This window comes from Fringilla coelebs, assembly GCF_963513975.1.
Source record: "Fringilla coelebs genome assembly, chromosome: 14".
Lineage (NCBI taxonomy): Eukaryota > Metazoa > Chordata > Aves > Passeriformes > Fringillidae > Fringilla > Fringilla coelebs.
Genome location: NC_140040.1, coordinates 7,545,238 through 7,563,435, shown reverse-complemented (window position 1 = coordinate 7,563,435; position 18,198 = coordinate 7,545,238). Strand labels below are relative to the sequence as shown.

At 56.1% G+C, this 18,198-nt stretch overlaps 1 protein-coding gene across 1 annotated transcript in view; it reads right to left on the bottom strand.

The window, feature by feature from the left end:
- Positions 1-1,909: 1,909 nt before the first annotated feature.
- The window catches only part of VAC14 (VAC14 component of PIKFYVE complex), a 58,487-nt gene continuing 42,198 nt past the window's right edge, over positions 1,910-18,198 (bottom strand). Inside the window, exons 15-19 of the mRNA XM_084215010.1 lie at positions 7,690-7,864; positions 6,843-6,961; positions 5,950-6,029; positions 4,281-4,431; positions 1,910-2,778 (exon numbers count right to left, since the gene is read on the bottom strand). Coding sequence (XP_084071136.1) covers positions 2,616-2,778; positions 4,281-4,431; positions 5,950-6,029; positions 6,843-6,961; positions 7,690-7,864 — 688 coding nt within the window. The 3' untranslated portion in view covers positions 1,910-2,615. The remainder of the gene's footprint in view (positions 2,779-4,280; positions 4,432-5,949; positions 6,030-6,842; positions 6,962-7,689; positions 7,865-18,198) is intronic.

The following is an 18,198-nucleotide window of genomic DNA, read 5'->3' as shown; positions in this document are numbered from 1 at the left end:
CGCGGCGCTGCGGCAGCCCGGGGCGGGCGGCGCCGCCGGGGGAGGCCGCGGCGGCGGGCCAGGCTCAGCGGCGGCGGGGGGCGGGCGGCGCCCGGGCGGCGGCGGCGGCGGGGGGGGCACAGCGGCGGAGCGGCGGCGGAGCCGGGCGGGGCATCGCCCCCCTGCCTCCCTCCCTCCCTCGCCCTCCGCGGGTGCTGCACGGACCCGCCGCCCCCTGGCAGCGGCGCGGAGCGGGGCGCGGAGCGGAGCGGGGCGCGGGGAGCTCCGGCCCGGGGCGGTGGCGGGGGCGGGGCGGGGCGGGCGCTGCGCGGCACATGCGCCGCCCGCCGCGGGGCCGGGGGCTGCGGGGCGGGGGGATGATCGGGGTCAGCTCCAGGGATGCTCCGGGAGCCGCTGCGGGCTACCCGGAGGATGCGCAGGGATGACGGAGCGGGGGCGGCAGCCCCGGTGGTTCCCGGGGATGCTCTTGGCGGGGGGGGGGGGTGGCCGAGGAGCAACACCGCGTGCCCGAGGACTACAGCGAAGGGAGACAAGAGGGACGCCTGGAGATGTGGTACTGGTGGAGGCAGCATCGGGGTTTGCTCCCGTGGCGGCGTAGGAACTCCCAGGGATTATCTTGGGGTGCTGGGTGAGGAGCAGGAGAGCTCCAGGGAGTATGTGAATACACTGCAGTTTGCAGTTGGAGATGCCATGGGATGCCCAGGGGGATTCCCAGACCTCTGGAGGCACCGGGGGGATTTGCCTCTCCCCAAAGGATGTTTGACCCCTATTGCCTTCCTGACCCTCCAAGATGTGCTGTGTGCTGGAGGGTGAAGTTCCTCTGCAGTAGTTACACGACATGTGTCCGTGCACTCCATTATCAGGGAGCCATGGGAAATGCATGGCCTGCCACCAGACAAACCCTTCCCACAGGCATCCTGAGGCCCCAGCCTCCCGGGATCTGGGGGTGCCAGGCTGAGCCCCGACAAACCTTCCTACCCCTCGTAGTGCAATGACGAGGTCAAGGGTTTCATCCTGAGCCACGTATTCCCCCTCCTGCCAGAAAAGTAGTCTCAATCCCATGCTGATGATGCCCACACTGCTCTGGACTGCGTTGGTCAAGAGCCACCCATAAGGAAACAATTAGGGCTCAGCACTCCAGCAGCCAGCTGGAATTTCTCTCCATAAACCCAGTCCCTCAGTGTGGAAGGAGGCTGCTCAGCAGCAATGAGTTCGGCAGGAGCGAGGCAGAGCCCACCCTGATAATAACCCAGGGGTCCAGCAACAGGTACCCCCCAGCACCCTGAGACACCAGCTGGCTTGAGAAGCCACTGCTCACACATCCTTGAGGGCTGGCTGTTAAAATTAACCCGCCGTGACTGGGTCTGGAAAGCCCTTCCCCGGGAATGACAGGAATGTCTTTATCCTGGCCAAAGCAGCGCCGGTATGGGGCTGTTTGGGGAACCCACTGCCAGAGACAGTCTTCCCTGTAAACAGGCCAGAAGCCATAAAAACTCCACAAATTCCTTCAACCGCCCTTTTCCTGGGATCAAGCGAGGGCCTGAAACATGCAGGGGATGCAATGGTGTCCCCCCAAACCGCAGCAGCCTGGCACGTGCCAGGGTCCCTCGGTGCCACGGGACGGGATGAAGGCAACACCGGCGGCTGCTCAGGGCCAGGAAAATGCCTGTCACTGTGCTGTGGTTTCGTGACCATGGCCTGGAAGAATTTCAGTGGCGTTTTTTTCCTGCTGGGAAGAAGAGCAGGCGGAGAAGTTCTGCTTGCTGGCAAGCCAACGTGGCAGGGCTGGGCCAGCCCAGGGCACAGGGTCAAGCAAGACGCTCCATGCCATCCGCTGCCCTTGCTGTGTTTTTGGCTCCACTTGGGAACAAAACTATGATGGGAAGCCCAGCAACAAGGAATGGGCTGTTCTGCATTGCTTGTTTATTTTATCGTGGGGAGCTTAATGAAGGAACAAGGAATGGAGTCTGGGGTTAGGTCCACTGCTCCCCATGTCCCCTGGTGCTGGCTGGGAGTTGAAGCTATGCAGTTGTCCCTGCCAAGAGCCAGGGACTCAGAGAGGATGTGTGAATGCAAGGAGGGGGCCAAGTATCAGGCACAGGAGTGTCTCCCCGAGTGAGATGCCACCTCCAGCAGGGCCTCGGAACCAGAGGGTGGAAGTCAGGGTGGTGAGAGGTGGCTGGCAGCCCCACGTGCTTGTTTTCCAGGGCGGAAGGCCAGGGGTTGCTCCCGTCTTCCCTTCCCCTCCTCCGGTGCTGCTGGCAGCAGGCTGGGCGCTCAGCTGACAGTCACGGGAAAGGCATTAGCAAAGCAAAGGGGAGGTCCCTCGCCCCATTGCAAGGGAAGATAAGGTGCTTTACCCCAGCCCTCTCCTCGGGCAACCCTTCCCCATGTCCCCCCCAGCACCCACAGGAAAAGCTGGGCACAGCCTGAGGGTCCCCCCTCGTCCATACACACGGTGGGGGGGAAAACCAGCCCTGTGTTGAGCGCTTGCCCATCTCCATTAAACCCACCAGATCCTCTGGTGGCCAGCAACCGGTGTGCCTGTTCCCTGGTCTGTGTCCCCTGGTCCCTGCCCCAGCAGCTGTGCACACCTGCGGCGGCCGCAGGGCTGCTCAGAGGACCACCCGCCGGTCCAGCTGCTCTGCCCGCCCGGCTCGCTGGTGTTTTGCTTCCAGGTGCTTGTTTTGGACCTTCTCAAAGTGCTGCAGCAGCTCTGTGTAGTCGATGTTGCAGGCTGCTGTTCTCTTGAAGTTGGTGCTGGGCTTGGTGTTGTCCCTGCAGGGTGGGAAGAGAGAGGGTGGGAAGGGGATGGGGATGTCTGGTGCTGTGAGCATCCAGCACTGGCAACACCAAAACCTTGTCCTGAAGAAGCTGAGCTCAGCAAATCCTAGTGATGCTGGTGCCTCATAAAATACCCCCAAAGACATATTTTCTTCCTCTAAAGGTGTGACATAGAGCCCAAGAGGTCCTGGGACAAGGAGGGGACAAGGGGACATCTTGGCCCCACGTGGGAGGTTTAATTCCTCTGACACATACTCCTCTCTATCCCAACTCATTGCAGTCAAAAGCAGTGAGATAAGGATGCCAGGGCCATATGCCTCAGTTTCCATGTCTGCTTCTCTAAGCGAGCAAAAAACATCCAGTAGCAGCAGGGACAGTCCTCAGGGATGAGCACCTATGGCTGAAGCCTCCAAATGCAGGCTCCCTAGGGTTCCAGCCATGGATACTCATCCCTGTGCTGTCCCCATGCAAGGAAGAAGCAGACACCAGCCATAGGATGCCCATGGGAAGATGGCAGGCAGCTCTGGTGGCCCTGGTATATCCCTGGGGAGGGGGCAGCTGGGACTGGCCGGTTATGAAAGCTGGCTTCGGTGTTTGAAGGAATGTAGGTCAGAGTTAATCAGATGCTCAGGCTGTCTGACAGCTCGAAAAACCCCCACTGCCAGGGTTAGTGGGGAGAAAAAAGGAGGGGGAAGCACATGCAGCCCCCTCTCCGCCCCCCCAATTAAATATCAGTGCTGGGTTGTGGGTAGGAGCTCAGTGCTGGAGGCCATGAGGGATAAAAGCCATACCAGGGAAGCAGTTAAAAGCCAAGGAGCGACAACAGCAGCAGGGGGTTAATTCAGAAACCTGCCCATCTTGGGAGCTCTTTTTGTTCCCAGGGCTGCGCCAAGGCAGAGCCAGCTTTATCATCAAGCCCCCCCCACTACTCATTAGCTAAGGGTTGGAAAGCAAATCCCACTGGCAGCACCCCTGGGCAGGGAGCATGAGGATCTCAGCTGGTCCCCAGGGAGATGCCGCCCTTGCACATCTCACGCATCCCCAAAGGCCAGTAGTGGGAATGGAGCAGCCATCCGGAGGCATTAGCAGGGGGCCAGGCTCCTTTTGGGTGCTGTGAAGGCTGTCCAGGCTGCAGGGGGGATGCTTTGGGAGCCCCCCCCAGCTGCTGGAGTCTTTCTCCATAAACCTCCTTCCCAGCTCTGCTCGTTTCCATAGCGACCCCACAAGTGAAATTTTCCATCCCGGATGCCAAATGCCTGTGGATGAGGCACAGCCCTCCCAGGGTTACCAAATATAGACACAAAAAACCCCCCGGCCAACACTCCCAGCCATGGGGACAAGGAGCAGCCACGGCCGCAACGGAGCTGGGGGGTGAAAGCCAGAGCATGGGGCTGAGCCCGGGATCGGGGCTGAGCCTGGAATGCAGGGATGCTCAGCTGTGGGGAACAGCTGATCCAGCCCCGATGCTGATGCTGGTCCATCCCCCCAGCACTTACGTGGTCTGCATGAGCTCTGGGTTGGGCACGCACTGGAGGCGATGGGAGAGGAGCTGGAAGGCGCTGCTCTGGGGCAGCAGCATCAGCAGGCCATAGAGAGCCTTGATCAGGTAGGGGTTGTTCTTCACATCCAGCAGCTGCAGACGGAGATCTGGAAGAAGACAGAAGAGGATGGGAAGGCAGGGAAAAGGCATTTCATCTCCTGCAACAGCAGGTTCCTCCCACCCCTCTGACAGCCTAAGCATCTGCCAGCCAACCCAAGGGGCACTTGATGGCACTCCTCTCCCCTTTCATTAACCCATCTATCTTGGTGTCCCATGGTGCCCCAAAATCCCTCTCCTTGACACAGGCCCCTGGGGGGAACTGGCTCCCCAGTCTGCCACTCCTGATACCACTCAGCCCTGAGGCTGTCCATGCTGCTTGAGAACACACATGCAACACAGGATTGCTCTCAACTTCTCCAGACTTAGCACAAATACCCACCCTGGAGCATCACATCCAGAGGGCTGGGTGACACCCTCCTGGGGACTCTCTGGAGCAGAAGAAATCCCCTCCACTTGGTTCTGAGGGTTACATGTACTGGGCCTCAGTTCTGCTCAGTAGAGGCAAAACCACCCTCTGGCTCCATCCCTCACTGTACTCATGGCAGAAGAGTCTTCTGGAGCCCTAAATACAGCTGAAGGGGCAGCCCAGGAGATGGGGCAAGGTCTGTGTCTCAGCGTCCCACCTCCTGGTACCGCTGGTGTCTCCCAGTGAAGGGAGATCACCAGGGATGCCACTTTATGGGGGACACATCTATCCCCTACCCTGAGATCTGCAGACTAAGGTGAGTGGGCTGAGGAACCCTCAATGAATAATTTTGGGGCATGCAAAACCACCAGAGACACGTGGGTGCCTCACACATTGGGACAGTCATCCTGGGAATATGGGATAGGGTCTACAGGAGGGAGCAAGAATTAGGGTCCCTGCTGTCAGCTACCCTAAACCTCTTCCCTTAAATATTCCCCAGTATGACCCACAAAGTCCTTTCCAGGATATTTCCCAACAACCTCAGTGCCCTGCTACACCTCCAATGAGAAGCCCAGGGGTAGGAAATTGACATGAGAAATCCTCCCATAGCCACAGGTCACCCTGCCACATCCCTTGGCACCATCCAGGCTCCCAGTGTCAGACCCCTGTGCCTCTGGCAGGCACTGCTGCATTACCCAGTGGGGGACCCACATTGCTGGATGCTGGAGAAAACACCAGCTAGTTTTTTAGAGCTTAACTCTTCATTTCTAGAAAAAAACCCCTTTTTTTCTTGCTAAGGGCCCCAGCAGCACCCACAATGCCATGCCGTGCACAGAGGGTTCCCCCATCTGACGCCCTCCTCGTTCACCCCTGGAGATGCTCAGCGTGATCCAGGCCCCCTCCACCCCTTCCCCCATCTCTTTTGTTGGATGCCAGCGCCGCTCGCTCCCTTAACCTATATCTGGGGGGCAAGGCTGCCCCCCCGTGCTGCCAGCGTGCCCTTTTCCCGTGGGCAGCTCCAGCGCTGGGCAAACCTCCCGGCAAGAAGTCTCATAACTTCTGCTCTATTTACTCGTGCGGCGGCTGCCGCCTGCGATGGAGGCGCGGGGAGGGGGAGCACCGCGCGCTGCCCCTTCCCCACCCGGGGTCTCCTCCTTACATGTGAATATGGGGCACTCGATGAGCTGCACCAGCTTGTCCACCTCAGTGAGGAAATCCACGGTGACCTCCAGATCCCCGCTGGATGTGGCTGTTAAGGATGTTACCTTGGGAAAAGGTGGCCGGGCAGCAGCAGATGGCTCACGAGGGCAATGCCTGGTGTGGAGCATGGCTTTGCCAGAGCCTCCCTGCATCCACAGCTCCTGTGGGATCTGAGTGGGCAGGGAACAGGAAGGACCTGCACACAGGCAGGGCTGAAAGGTCTGTAGGGTGGCCAAGGGATGACGGAGGGACACAGATGAGCAGGCAGGTATAGGGGAAGAGGCGGGCTGCCCAAAAACCTGAGAGCAGGCAGGATGAGTGTTCAGGGGAGGACGCTTGCTTTTACCCTCCTGGCCCACGGGGATGGTGCATCTCCCAGAAGGAATGCCAGTGTGCACTGGGAAGGGAACTTGAGCGTGTTATTGAGCTTCTTCGTTTGGAAAACTACTCAGAGAGGCTTGGGGTTTGCTGGCACATGAAAATAATCTTTCTGCTGCAGACAGATGGTGAGCTCACCGGGGATTGTGCCGTGCTGGGCACTGCCTGCTCTTCACCAGGCCAGGAGGCCAAAGTCTTCATCTTCCTGGGAGGAAGAGGTTGTTGAGGAGCCTCCCCTCCTGGGCAGGGGAAGGTCAAGGCTCAGTCAGTGCACGCCTTCCTCTCTTTTCACCGCAAAAAAAGGGATGACACCAGAGGAAGGGAGCTGGCACACACCCAGCACAGGCTGCCCTGCCCCGGTAATGATGGGCTGCAGGCAGGAGGCTGGGCTGGCCTGCAGGATGACCTTGGTTGCCACAGAGGGATGAAGGGCCAGCCCAGGACCCACCCTGGCAGAAAATCCCCAAAGGATACAATTTCTGGATGAGGTCGTAGGCATGCTTATAGTTCTGGGTAAGGAAGCAGAGGGACACGGTGGTGACAGGGTTGTGACACCAGGACCGGTACAGGCAGCAGAAGAGGTTACGGCTTTCCTGGGGAAAGAGAGAACCATTGGGGTTTGATCACACTGGGAGCACAGACGTGGCATGGCCCCAGGAACCCAGCACCAACCTGCCAGGCTGGCAAGTGCCACCAAAACACAAAGGGACATTTCTGGACCCACCAAGTCCACCAAGTCAACCTGGCACTGGCATGAGCCTCAGCCTCAGGAGATGGAGACCATGTGGGCTTTGGGGTGACAGCATGATGAGGTGGCACTCAGGGCTGCTGAGTCCACCACAGGATGAGGGGCTGGAGAACGATGCTGTCCCACCCAAGGGGACACCCCTGCATCACTGGTTTTCAGCAGGAGAAGGAGGAGGATAAACTTCCTTCTCTCTTTCCTTGGATGTCACTGGTGCTGGCAGTAGCTGCTCAGCAAATCCTGTGGGCAGGAACTATCCTGGGAGGGACAGTTGAGGGATTGCAGGACTCTCCTCCTGCTGTCACCTGTCCCACAACCCATGGGGGGGCAGACGAGGGAGGCAGCAGCTGCTTGAGGGCTCAGTAAGCCCATTCCCATTCCAGGGAGAAAAGCAAGAGTTGGGCAGATCCTCCAAGCCCATCTTCAGCTCCTGTAGGGTGGATGAATAAATAGGCTGCCCAAGCTCCAACCCTGGGACCCACCAGGCAGGGACCAAGCAGCAAGACACACTCCCAGGTGGCTGCCAGGTCCCCACCAACCCCATTATGTCCCTCCAGCTGCTAAGCCTGCTCATACCGGGGTTTTCAGGTCCTTCAGTTGGTTTCTCAGCTGGAAGAGCTCAGAGGATGTCAGCAGGATGGTATTGAGGGTGTGGACCATGGTAGAGGCGAATTTGAGATCCTCCTCCCTAAGCAGTATGTCTGCCATGGAGTGGAAGATGTTCTCTGCATTCAGAAGTAGACAAAGCTGCCTGTGTATCACAGAGGAGAGAAACCAGGGGAAGGATGGTTAATGAGCACAATCAAGACTCTGATGTGAGCCCACTTCTCCAGAGAGGACCAGGGAGGAGATCTGGGTGCACCAGAGGGTGGGTGAGTGTGGTGGCACCAAAAGGGAGATGCTGTGGGACAATACCAGGCTCTGAATTTGGAGGATGCAGTTATTCACACCAGGACAAGAACAAAAAACCATAGCTAGGCTAAGACATGCCCCTGGTCATACTGCTTTGGGACCTTGCTGGCCTCCCCTACTATGGCTCGTGCCACCTCAAGCCTTCCCATGACCTCCCTCAGGAGGCTTCAGGGTCCCTTTCCAGCCTGACCAGCGTAGTGAGTGTGCAGCAGCACCACTGCAGATGGCATGTGATGGTCTAGTCAGACCAGTATCCCACTGACACTGGGGAAAATCCCAGCGAGTGCAGCCAGTGGGGCGAAGCAATTCCTTCTGGTATTGTGCAACCCAGCAGTCCTGGAGCCAGAGGCTGCTCTTTGAACTCCTCCATGCTCCAGCTGCCACGAGATCCGGTACTGAGTGGCTCCAGAGATTGAGCTGCTGAAGCTGGAAGATGTCTCTGTTCCACTGGATATCCTGCCAGCAGTGCTTTCTCCCAAACAGAGCAACCACCACTGAGGCCCACGCTGATCTGCCTGGCTGGGTCACAGCAGGAATGTCCTGCTTAACAAACCTTGAGGCATTCCCAAGATTTTCAACATTTTTTTAGTCCAGAAACAAAAAAATAAAACCATCAGATTTTTTTTTCTCCCACATTTGTTTGGATGTGGGGATTTCCTGTTTTTCTCCAGGCTCTTGCCTTCCTGGGCAGTTTGTCTAAGGACACCTGAAATGCTGCCCAGTGCCAGCTCAGATCCCCAGTGTGGGGATTGGAGTGATACAGGGAAGTCCACCTAGTTCCTCAGCTTCTCCTGAAACTGGGATGCTCCCTGGCTCACACATTTCCCCATGGGCTGACAGGGAACCCTGGCAGCAAGGCATTCCCCAGAGCAGCTCTGCTTTCCCACAGCTCCTACCAAACACAGTTCCCCACCAGATAATTTTAGCTGGATTCAGAATTCCCCCTGGAGGCATCTCTGAGAGGATTAAGAGGCAAAACAAGGATCAACTGCTTGGGCTGTTGGGTGGGAGGTGTTCACTAACTACCTGGTTTGGCTTGGAGGAAGGATGTGAGTTTCCAGCCCCTGCTCCTGTGAGGACAGACCAGAGGAAGACTATTTGGTTACACTTAGACTCCGAAGACCATACCCTAATGCATGGTGGTTTAGGGATGCAGGAGGAGAATGAAGAAACAGACCTTCCCCCCTCAACATGCAGAGGAAGAAACCCCCCATCTTCCTCCCACCTCTTCGTCCTGCCAAATAATCCCTTCCCTCCTCACCCAGCGCTGGCTGCTCTCCGCGGGCAGCTCCCGCATCCCGCGTGGCTGCCGCCGGACAATGAGATGCTCTGTGCGGGATTTTATGTAACCCAGCCCGGCGATCGCCCTGGACCCCGCTAAAATGGAACGGGCTGTGATAAATAAGCTCATTTATCCCAATTATTCTTACGTAACCGGCTGCATTCATGGGGATGAAAACGCTTCCCTGATTTCTCGCCGCTTGGACACAGGCTGGCTGGAGGAGGGAGAGTGGTGGGAAAGTGAGGCATGGAGGGAGGAAAGGGGAAGGCAGAGGTTTTTAGTCCAGTCTGATGGAGCCAAAAGCAAATCAACAGCTCAGCGTTGCAAGCAGGATCCAGTCACTGCCAGCTGCAGCAAAGCAGGACCAAGCCCAGCCCACGAGTAAGGTGGCTCCATGCTACCCTTCTCCAGCAAGGGGGGATAACTGGATGCCCCACCCTTGCCAAGCTTTCTCCAGCAGCCGTGCTGGGCACTTGAACCATGAAGTGGGATGGTTTAATGTGCCCAAAGAAGGGATGGGTTCTCCAGGGACAAACACTGGGATATTTTTTGTCTCAACAGTAAAGTGGTTGGTGCACCAGTACAGCTGGGACTGGCTGCAACACTCATGGCTAGTGGGGAGCCGGTGTTTTACACCTTCCAGGCAAGAAGACTACAGCAAGAGCATAAACAAGAAAAAACGTGCCAGGGAGTGCTGAGGACAATTCAGTAACCTCCAAAGCTCCCCCATGACAAAACGGATGCCTTTCAGGTTCCCCCTCCACTGGTCCTCCATGGAAAAGGAAGGCTCTTGGTTTCCATAAACAGGAGCTCTGCCATTTGGCTGGTGAACGCTGTGCTTGCAGTGAGCAGGAGGCTGAATGCAAGCTGCTTTCTAATTTCAGGCCTGGTTTTGATTAGTGGGGCAGGGTTGGGATTCTCCCCCCTCCTTTCAGTGGCACTGGGGAACTGGAAACTGTTGGGGTGTTAGAGAAGTAGCTGTGTGGAGACTGTCCCTCTGCTTCAGAGCCATGTCACCTCATGGGAATGCTGTCCCGCTTGGGCACCAGCCCCTCCAGCTGCCCCCAAGTTCTCTGGGATCCACCAGCAGAATGAGTTTGCCAGGGCATAGCATCCTCCTATGGCGGTGGCAGAGACCTCGCACTCCCCTCCATGAAGCCCCTTGGTCGGCGTATCCCAAAAGCAATCCCCAAAGGAGGGGACAACTGGCTGGTCCTGCAGCTGCTGGCCTCCATGACAGCAGCCAGCAGCTGAGCCCAACTGCCAGCACCAGGTGGCTGCTGGTGGGGTGGGAGGGTCCCCAGGAGCCCATTCGGAGCCCATTCCCTGAGAGGCTTTGATGGCATGAGGGGAATGCCAGGCTGGCTGGGAGGAGGCAGGGAAAGGGGCTGAACAGAGGACAGGTGGCTTCAATTGAGATGCCGGTGCAGTGGCTGTGGAAGTGAACAGGGCAGAGGGGAGGGAAAGTGGAAGCCATACCCCTTATATGTACACACCATAAATATACACCCCCCTTAAATATATATATATCTCCCCATTAAATGATGACAAAAGGAACTGGCTAATCCCCCATCATTCCAGCAAGATGTCTCTCCCTGGAGCTTTCCCTGCATCCTTATGAGTGATGTGCATCCCCTTGTCCATGGGGACCCAGAGAGTCCCAAAGGATCTCCTGGCATGGAAGAAGAGGGCAAGAAGTGTCCCCAGGGAGGCAGGAGCTGCAGAGCATCATGGCACATACTGGTTATGTTACGCAGTCGGCAGTGCAGGCACATGGTGATAATGAAATGTGGTATCCAAGCCATTAAAATTTAACTCCTCAAATTAAAAGGGTTATTCAAGCCTCTCCTATGGAGCCAAGGAATGTGGCTGCAGGCAGATGGGAGGCAGCATCCACCTGCAGCATGACAATGCCTCAGGGACACCCCGAGCCACCGTGGGGCTCCCAAGGGACCCAGCAGGTCACCTCCAGTCCCTGCTGCAGTCACAGGACCCTGCCCATCCCCTTGCCTAAAGGACTCCTTGACAACACGAGGCTGGCCAAGGGAAAAGCCACAGAGGTCACCACAAGCTTTGCGTGCCCATGCCACCCTAAGGTCCCCCCGTGCCTCTGATGTAGCAGCCACCAAATTGCCAGCGCAGCAATGTCAATCACAATGAATTTTCATCACACAAATGGTCAGTGGGGTGGGATGAGGAATGGGAACAAGCAGAACAGGGATCATGCAGGGGCAGGGAGCTGCTGCAGGGCAGCGTGCTGGAGCCCAGAGGATGTTGGCAAGATGGGGTGGCTTTAGAGCCACATCTCCAATTAAGGACAAGCCCCGGCGTCCCTCCCAGCCCTCTTGCTTTGACAACTCGATGCCTGGAAACCGGCTAATCTAAACATCATCATTTCAGGGAGCTGTCAGAGTTCCCATCCTGCCCGCTCGTCCCTTTAACCACTTCAGCCCCGTCCCCTGCACCGAGCCACCACGCAGGAACAGGGTGGCAGAGCCTTGGGCCAGACCAATGCTTGCTTGAAGAGTGTGAACGTTTGTTTTTCCCTAAAATCTAAAAAAAGTAAGATGAGATCCAGTCTCACTGCAGAAGCGTCTCCTCCTCTGGGATCTGTGGGGTGCCTGGGGGGAAACACTGGTCCCATCCCGCTGCCTGGCCATGCTGAGCACCATCCCGCTGTGTTCAATTAAGCAGGTGCTTCTTCATTAAGCACCAGTGATTCGCTTTATTAGCTCTGGGCTAATAGACACGGGGCCCCAGCAGGGAGAGGATCATGTCTTGTCCCACTTCCAGCAACTGGGACAGAGCCTGAGCTGTGGAAGGAGCTGGTTGAGGCCTGGAAGTGATGCTCTGAGGGGTTCTGCTCCACTTTTCTGTTCATGGGTCTCAAAAAAACTTCCACAGCTGTGAGGAGGGCAGAGCCCCTCCATACTTCCTCCCAACCCTCCTCTTCCTCTGCTCCCTTCCTCTCCCCTCCCAAAGGCTAACCCCCACCCTTCCTCCACACCCCAGGCTCCCCAACAGATGCCTTGGCTTAACCCACCTAACCAGGAAATCCACAGCCTCTGTGATACCCACTGCCCCTCCCCATCCCCTTGAAATTCTCTTGCCAGCAAAAGCAACATCCCCAGCCTGGCCCAGCAGCTGGGATCCTTTAGGAATTTGCAGAGAAAGCATAGATAAAATTAGGATGTGAAGGGGAGAAGAGAGCAAGTGGGGAAGGCTGGAGGATGTCATTGTCCCATCCTTTGCCTCCATATCTGCAGAGAAAATCCCAGTCCTCCATTTTAATCCCCCCCTTTCCTGAATCCGGGCTCCAGAGCTGCTCCTCTGGGCAAGGGAAACCATAGCAACCCTACCAGCTCCTGCTTTACAAAATTCATAGCATTTTATGTAAGGGATTTTGAAGGGTTTGTGAGGTTTAGGAGCAGGGGAGCTCCTTCTGTCCAGGAGGCAGGTCTGGGGAGGAGAAGGACCCTCATCAGCTTTGGTTTCTTGGAATGGTTATCAAGCTCCCCAGGGAAACTCAGCAAAAGCTGCAGACCAGAGATGTGCATATCCTGGGAGGAGACGTGTGGATCTGGGAAGGAGATGTGTGGATTCTGGGAGGGGATGTGTGGATCTCAGAAAGCCGGAGGAGACAAGCCCTGCGACGCCTTTGCTTGAAAAGGGAAAGGTGCAGAGTGTTTCAGTGCAAACAAGAAAAGCCTCCCACGGAGCGTCTGCCTGGCAGCAGCCGTCAGTGACAACTGCCGGAGGAGCCGCGGTGCCAGCTCAGCGCTGGCCGTGGCTGCCTCAGCGAAAGGAGCTCCCCAGGGATCCCTGGGGATCCCCACAGCAACCAAGACGGATGCCTGAGAGGAACACAGCACAAATGTACGTTAGTGTTTCAGGCCAGCTTCAACTGGTGGAACAGCATCATGATCCTGCAGAGCCTCAGCCCGTGGCTTCTGCTCCTCCTGATGCTCCCCCTGCACATCAGGGCACTGGGAGGTCGCTGTCCTGGCTGGCAGGATGGCTGCCCTGCTGCACACTAAAGCTGATAGTCCAGCCTGCAGCTGGGCACATCCACCTTGATGTGCCCTCTTGTGATGAACCCAGCCTCATTCCCACCTTGGACATGGCTGGAGAACACTGACCTTCAACAAGATCACCTTGAGTTAGTTCTCCAAGCAGATATCCAACACCACTGGACAATTTTAGGATCATTGAGATACATGCAGCTCTGTACCACAGGAGAGGGAAACAGGGCTGTAGCAAGGAGAAGGAAGAGAAATACCCTTTGGAATGGGCCAGAAGCTAAAAGACAACAAAATTTGGAAACCTGATAGTCCACTAAGCCCAAGGTATGGCCCAACTTTTAGCATAACGTGGATGAATGTGACAGCTCCTCCAAGGTGAAGCCTACTAGACAGACAACCAGTACCAGTCTCCAGCAGCTCACGCTGGTGTGTGCCAGGACTTTCCTTGAGGAAACTTTATAGTGATTTATGGACAAAGCTATCCTGCCCATAGAATTCTGGAAGGGACCTTAAAAACTATCTCATTCCAACCCCCTGCCATGGGCAGGGATGCCTTTCGCTAGACCAGATTGCTCCAAGCCCCATCCAACCTGGCCTTGAGGACCTGCACTGATGAGTCACTGACAACCCGCAAAGCTTACAAAATCCTGTAGGAACATCTGAGCGTCTACAAAAGGCTCAGTTGAAGAACAAGCAAACCTCCCCTTCCAAACCCTCCAGGAAAGCAAAAACTTACTTATTTTCCAGCTTTTAAACTTGACAGTGACTCAATGGCAAAATGGATGGCAAATGCAAGTCTTGCCCTGGGCTTTGGGGCTTCGAGCCCCAGGCAGGAAGCACCAGCAGCAGCATTAGAGCACGTGCCTGGCTCCAGCCACCACTACAGCTGGGAGGAACAACTCACGTTCAAGTGAGCTCTCCAGAACCTGTTCCCAGAGGGGCACTTACACCGGGCACTGATGTTTTCAGTCAAGCTCTGTTGGGAAGGGGAGGAAGGGTAGGGGCTGGCTTGGGAGTGGGGGAGAACTGCAGAGCAGCAGCAGCAGCAGATCCTTCCTTCGAGACGTCCGCTTCCCTTTCAGGCTGACAGCTGTGGCCTAATTTTCAAGGAAACTGACAAGCGCCTTATTTCTCCCCCTATAATTTTTCATCACTGCAAATAAAATAGGTTAAAGGAGCGGGTGCAAAGCTGTGGCAACAGGAGCTGGGAGAGACTGATCCTGTTCAGGGTGTGCACAGTTTGTACACAGATGGGAGCTGTGCTCACCCTTCCCCATCACTTTGCTTTACGGTGAGGAAATAAAAGTGCTTCTGCTTCTAAAAGCATGGCCAAGGAGCAGGTTGCTGTCGTAGAGATGGATGAGCCTTTGGACGGCCATGTAGGGAAGGCAAATTTGAGGGAAAATGGTTGTGCTGGCTATCTCTAGACCTCAGAAAGCAGAGAGATAAACTATGGCAGGAATACACTCTGTGTTTGAAGGTGAAGCTTTCCAGAAGGAAGGAAAAGAGGGGCTGGGAAGAGGTGGCAGCATCCCATGGCTCAGGGACAAGCGTACCCTGGGGTGGGAGGTGAAGCTGCCTTGTCTCTTATGCCAACAACTCAAGCACATCCTGGAGCTCAGCAAAAGAGGTGCCCATACCTCAGTGAGCCCTGCTGCATTTCCTACTCAAGTGTCAGGTGAAAAAATACCCCATTTATGCCATGGTTTAGACACTCCAGATGCTATTTCAGCTTTAGTGCCAGGCTTGCCTCCAATGCCTGCTGCCTCTCAGCATTGCATTGGATCACAAAGCCTGCCCTGCTTTCTGAGCCAGGATCCCTGGAGGGATCCCAAGGAGGGATGCAGCCTGAGGAGCCTTGCTCCCTTCAAACCCTCCAAGGCCCATAGATGCATGAGAGGAGAGGAGATGGATGCTCCCTGCCCTGCCAGGACGCTAAGAGAGCACCCAGTGCTTTGAGGGGACCAGCTCCAGTGCAGCTGAACACCAGGAGCAGCTCATGCATGAAGGGAAGAAGCACTGAATGGCAGGAACTCCAACCAAGGTGGCTTTTGCACAGCTCTATGCCTTCAGTGGGGAGTTAAAGATGTCCTATCTAGAGATATCTTATCTGAGGACATCCCATCCTGGGAGCAGAGCGCCCAGCTGGACCCACTGGCTGAGGTGAGCTCTTCTCAGTTTTTAACTGAGTGTGCCCTGCGCCTGGGGGAAAACTGAGTAAGATCTCCTGGAGGACAGGTGGAGGAAAACTGCTACTCAGCCTGATTTCCTGTCCTGGCTCTTCCCTCCACAAAGATGAATAAACTGAGTTGTCACAGCTGCAGAGCCAGAGAAGGAAGCACCATCAGAAGACCTGAGCCCAAACAACAGGATCAGACAGGTTAAGCTGCTTCCTCATGATGAGGGTCGTCACCCCATCAGCCAGGCAAAGAAAATTTGGGAGACACTTTGGAAGCTGCTTGTGCTGAATCCCTGCTCTGCAGAACACGACAGTCAGCAAGCAGGGAAGCTGTGGGCTCCTCTCCCCACTGTCCAGCTTGCCTTATCCCAGCTCCCTCCTTCCACAGTCTGCTTTTCCACAGCATTGCTGTGATCCTAGGGAAAGTGCTGGGAGAAAGCAGATATCCCTACCTGGGGACCTGCCCTTTGAAGGAACTTGGCCATTTTGTGAGGGTTTTCCTTTCCTACGCACATTTCCCCTTCCTCCCCTCCACCCTCTCACTGACCCAAATTAGTCCCAGCCCACGCCAGCACTGCTGCTCACATGTGGTTCCCATTTTTCTACAGGAAAACCCATCAAACCCTTCCAAGCAACTCCAAGTACGGCTGCTCCTGGAGCAGCTTCGCTGGGTTAGCACAGCAAACTCATTTCCAGGACCTGGTGCACCCCAGCTTATCCAGCCCCTGCAGCTCTGTGGAGGCATCTCCTGTCCTTCCCTGGGGGTACAGCCCCAGGAGGGAGCTGGCCAGGGCTGACCCAGCTCCCGCTCTCCCAGCAGGGATAATCCTTTGACAGGGCAACCAGGCTCCTCCCTTGTGAAGGTCATGCTGTTGCTGACTGCTGGGGCATTGCGACTCCAGAGCCAACCTCTACTCTGGTGGAAACTGGGCTTTCCCCCCTCTGGTGGGAGGGAATCAAAGAGTTCAGAATTATGTCCCAGAGCCTCAGTGAATTAAAACCTCAATAAACACATGTTCCTGTGGGCTTGTGGAGCTCACTGTGCAATATAAAAGTGGCAATTTGAGAGCTGGGGGCTTTTGGAGGTACAGTGGGGTTACTGGTTTCCTTCCAAATCCCACGGGAGCCTGAGGAGACCCCAGAGGGCATTCACAGCACAAGCCTGGAGTAGAGGGAGAATGCAGGAAAGCAGAGCTTGTTTGCCACCACATTGCTTTATCACTGTTCTGGATCTCCAGGCGTGGGGTTTTACACGGCAAACTGGGGAGAGGAAGTTTTGGAGAGCAGGGAGAATTAAAAGGAGGCACAGAGGAACAGGCTGGAGATGAGTGAGGAGAAGCCCACTGACCTCTGCAGAACTGGGCATGTTCATCACCCTGCTCCATCACCCTGTGCCTGGCCGGCACCTCGGGTGAGAGGGAGTCCCTCTTTCTGCTTTGCAAATGGACAAAAAACCCACAAACTAAAAAGCTTTCTCCTGTTCCTCCTCTCGGTGAGGCATGAGGAGGGGGATGGCGAGTGCACAGTTCATTAAAGCCGGAGGGCAGGCGGCCAGCGAGCATCCTGGCAGGCAGAGCAGTGGATTTTCGCAGGCTCGCTGCCTCCCGACACAGAAGCTTCCCTTGTAGCACTCACAGCTGTTTGGATTTTACCCGAGTTCATATCACAGTTTATCAAAGAGGCTCCATTTTTTTTCCCCTTCTTTTTTTTTTGCACTTTGCTGAGTAGAAGCCAAATGGTTCCCGCAAAAACAAACGCAGGTTTTGTTCTGCATTGCAGTGGCACGGAGGGTGGGAGAGAGGAAGAGGTGACACGTGTCCCCCCTCCAGCCCTGATTCACTTGTAGAGGGATTTTCAGGGCATAGGTTTGGCAGTAGGAGCTGGAGGGGGCACAGTGGCATCAGCACATCCAAAGGAAGGAGGAGGAGTGGGTCCTGCATCCCAGCTCTGGGTGCCTCCAGATCATCAGGGGGTACTGGGGTGTTTGGTCAAGGAAAATGTGCGTCCAGAGCAGCTCAAGAGCATCCAGGCCTGGGAGAAGAGGAGGGTTTTGGTTAGCCCCAGCTCCTGAGCTTCCTACAGTGAGGGGCTAGGAAGTGAGGACAGCACAGCAGGAGGAAAGAAAAAGTTAGGGATGAGGTGGGAGGCAGGATGGGGCTGACTCACTGCAGTACAGAGGCATCCTGTGGTTGTGGCACCCCCTTATTACCAAAACAAACACCCACTGGCTCTGTACAGGATCCCCAGTGCATCCCCTGCTATCCTTGCAGCTAAACCCCCATCCTACTCCCTCCTGACAGCCCTGCTCACTGGGATGCTGGCAGGCAGCCCTTCCCTTCCCACTCTCCCAGACAGAGAGCACGGCCCTGGGAATGCCAGGCAGGCCAGTCAAAAGTGATTTAACACACACCTCACTGCGGGCCTGCCAAGAGCATCAGATGGATGTCTGCGCTCCACGCTCCTCCAGCCCTCTGCTCCCCTCCTCTCTGATTCCTCATCCTGGTTAGCAGGTTCAAACTCACTTTGTGTCTTTTTCACTACTTTTTGTGAAGAAACTGGTGTTGTAAAGTCAGCCACATCTTCTCAGAGGCAGAAAAACCCTGTCATGCCCCAAAAAGAGGGACTGGCCACCCCAGCCCCAAAGGCATCATGTACAGCCCTTCATGCACCCAGTGTGCCTGCCAGTCTTT